This window comes from Daucus carota, chromosome 9 (genome assembly GCF_001625215.2).
Source record: "Daucus carota subsp. sativus chromosome 9, DH1 v3.0, whole genome shotgun sequence".
NCBI lineage: Eukaryota > Viridiplantae > Streptophyta > Magnoliopsida > Apiales > Apiaceae > Daucus > Daucus carota.
This window is the reverse complement of record NC_030389.2, coordinates 28,148,123-28,151,298: the sequence shown is the minus strand read 5'-3', so window position 1 is coordinate 28,151,298 and position 3,176 is coordinate 28,148,123. Positions and strand designations below refer to the sequence as shown.

Here is a 3,176-nt window from a genome sequence, read left to right as displayed (position 1 = left end):
CATTGTTATTTTTCTTTTTCCGAACATAATTTATGAAATTTTGATAGAGTATACTTGAATATTTTAGGACGGGTATTATATTGTAAGGGGGTCTATTCGATTGAGATTTTAAAAGATTTTTTTCATTAATGAAATTCGAGAATATTCAATTGGGATTATTTAAAATCTTAGGATAGCCAATTGAGATTTTAAATTATTTTACAAAATCTGGTGGTATTCAATTAGGATTTCGAATTCTGCTTAAAAAAGCTATGGTATTCCATTGGAATTGTTTAAAATCTATTAAAATCTGAATGGTAATAGATTGTTTGGATTTCATAAAATTATGAATTTTGTGGGGATTGCTTAGTGTATTTTAAGTTTTTTGAAATCCCACCAAAAAATTAATGAGATTTGGAAGCATTATGCTTGAATCCTAAAGAATCTATCAGCTCTATTCTATGACATTTTATCAAAAATGCGCACAAAATCAAAATCACATGCAATCCATTAAAATACAAATATTAACAACAATACATTAAAATGTCAACTGAATTGAATACACCGCCAGATTTTTTGCATAGAATCAAAATCTGTTATATTCTATGAAAATTCATAAATTGTTTATGAATTCAACACACACACACACACACATATATATATATATATATATATATATATGTATGTATATATAGGCCGCCAACATTCCAGAGAGGGACTCTTTATATGGAGTTACATAGTGCGCCACTATAAATCATCAATTTTATTATAAATACAGTTATAGAATACATATAAAACGTGATTCTAATATAGAATACTATAAAATAAATCTATTTTAAGTAATTAACACTTAAAATTTGATTAAAAAGTATATTTTCGAAACTGATTCTATAACAGAATAATTGTGAATGATTATTATTCTGTTATAGAATCATGTTGAGATATTGCATTATTTTAGATGATCTTTGGAATAAAAAAATTGTATAACTTCGTTTTCGGTTTAATAATCAAAATTTGCAATTATATTTCATAAAAAAATAATAGAATATATATTATGTATATATTTATAATGGTGTGCTATGTATATATTTATAATGGTGTGCTACGTAATTTCATATAAAAGGGTATGCTAGGGAGTGCCAGCCTATATGTGTGTGTGTGTGATCTGTGTATGTATATATCTTTTATCAATGAGTGGAAAGATTATATATATGTGTGAAAAAAATATGCAAAAGAATGTCCCTAGCTATAAATTTCATGAACACGGTGTTTTATTCAATAACGGTGAAATCTCATATACCTTATTATCTTTTTAAACTCATATAAACAATAAAAATCCCAAATTACAGCTCATATATGTTATCGGAGAGGCTATATATACTTATCTCTTTCATTGTTTAGTTCACAGCAATAACATTTTCTTCGCAGTGATGAGTAATTCAAAAAAATCCGGTGGATCCTCATCGACAACACCTCTCTTGGAAGAAAAACATGAGGAACCTAAGTCGCAGGCTGAAAGCTTACCTGACCAACATGGTTTAACTAGCCCAATATCTACAGTTCCAGGGAGGCATGGAGGAGCTCCTCAATATTCATTCAATTCTGATGGGTCTTTAATGACCAACAGTGAGACGTCAGTGAATGGCATCAGCAAACCAGTCCTTCTTGAAATCCCTAGTGGATTTGATGTCATAAGTTGTGTGGTGCAATTTGCACTGCATTTCGGGCTTGCTATAACTGTGCTTACTGGCCATGGACTCATTTCTGATGTTGATATTGCGTATCCACTAGGTGCAATCCCTCCACCATTCGTTTCTACAAGCTTCCAGATAATTTCGTTTTCTGGGGCTTACAGTTGTTTAAATGCTGCTTCTGGAAACATTGTTAGTTGTTTCCATGTTCAATTTGCAGATGGTGCAGGTAATGTTATGGGAGGACGGATTCTCACTCAGATGAAAGCAGCAAGTACTGTTACGCTTGTTCTTGCCGTTTCTACACAAGTCTGATGTTTTAATTCTATTATCTCTCTAGTGTTGTTCTGCGGTGCAAGAGATCCGCTAGCCATGTACTCTAATAAACTATCCAATTCAAATAAATCATTTACAAATATTTATTCCTTATGTTTTTTCTGATATACAGCATTCCTTAATTATTAGTATATTTCATTTGGTATACACACAGAAAATACATTTGGAAATCAATTATAAGACATAAATATCAATGAAATACAATAAGAGAATATGGATTAAGATATATCCGGGGTGGCTTTCCTGAAAATGACTACGTACGCATCATAAAATTTTGTGCAAATTACAATACTAAACAAACTTTAACTCAGTTTGTTGATTCTTGTATATACACACACCTATATTTTTTGTCCCTGCAATGAAATTAGAGGAGAGGAGGGGAAATTAGGGAATAGAGCAATGATGAAGACATGAGAAATCAGCTGTTCTGAAAGTATCTTATAATTAGTTTTTGCATCTTACCATGAAAATGGTTACATCAGTGCAGCCAGTGGTGGATTTTAAACGCCAAGTCTTTCATATAAAAAGTGTTGGGTACAGAACTTGAAGAAAACAGAAGATTTTATTTTTCTTAATGATTTACATATGTGCTGGTATAACAGTCTTTATATAGATAGACAAAATATCTAGACTCTTCCTAGAATTCATCATTAACTAGATACATAAATAATTTGGAGACTCTTGGTTTCATACAATGAACATAGATCATGACTCTAGGACTAGGACTAGGATATTCTAGATACTTGGTTTATAGGAATTACAAATTATATTTTTAACATCCCCTTATAATTTGTAATTCTCAGCTGATCTCTAAAGTATGTGAAGTTAATTATTACTTGAGACTGACTTTGTGACTATGTCTGCAACTTGCTCATTTGTACCAATGTAGTCCAACCGAATTTCTTCCTTTTGCAGTACCAAATTCCGAAGGAAATGATAACGAACTTTAATATGCTTGGTCTGACTATGAAAAACAGGGTTTTCAGTTATTGCTATGGCTGAATTGTTGTCGCGGTAAATAATAGTTGGTTCATTCTGGGCTTGCTCCAAGTAAAACAAAATCCGTCTTAACCAAATAGCTTCACATACATGATGTGTCTGTTGCAGAAACATATTCAGATTCTGTGGAAGATAGGGGTGTTGTTTTCTGTTTTTTTGATGACCAAGAAA

General features: G+C 31.4%; 1 protein-coding gene across 1 annotated transcript; it reads left to right on the top strand.

Annotated features, from left to right (window-relative positions):
- The first annotated feature begins 1,409 nt into the window (after positions 1–1,409).
- Positions 1,410–1,985, top strand: LOC135149546 (AT-hook motif nuclear-localized protein 23-like). Its single transcript, XM_064085291.1, has one exon. The coding sequence runs from the start codon at positions 1,410–1,412 to the stop codon at positions 1,983–1,985; it is 576 nt and encodes a 191-aa protein (XP_063941361.1).
- The last annotated feature ends 1,191 nt before the right edge of the window (positions 1,986–3,176 follow it).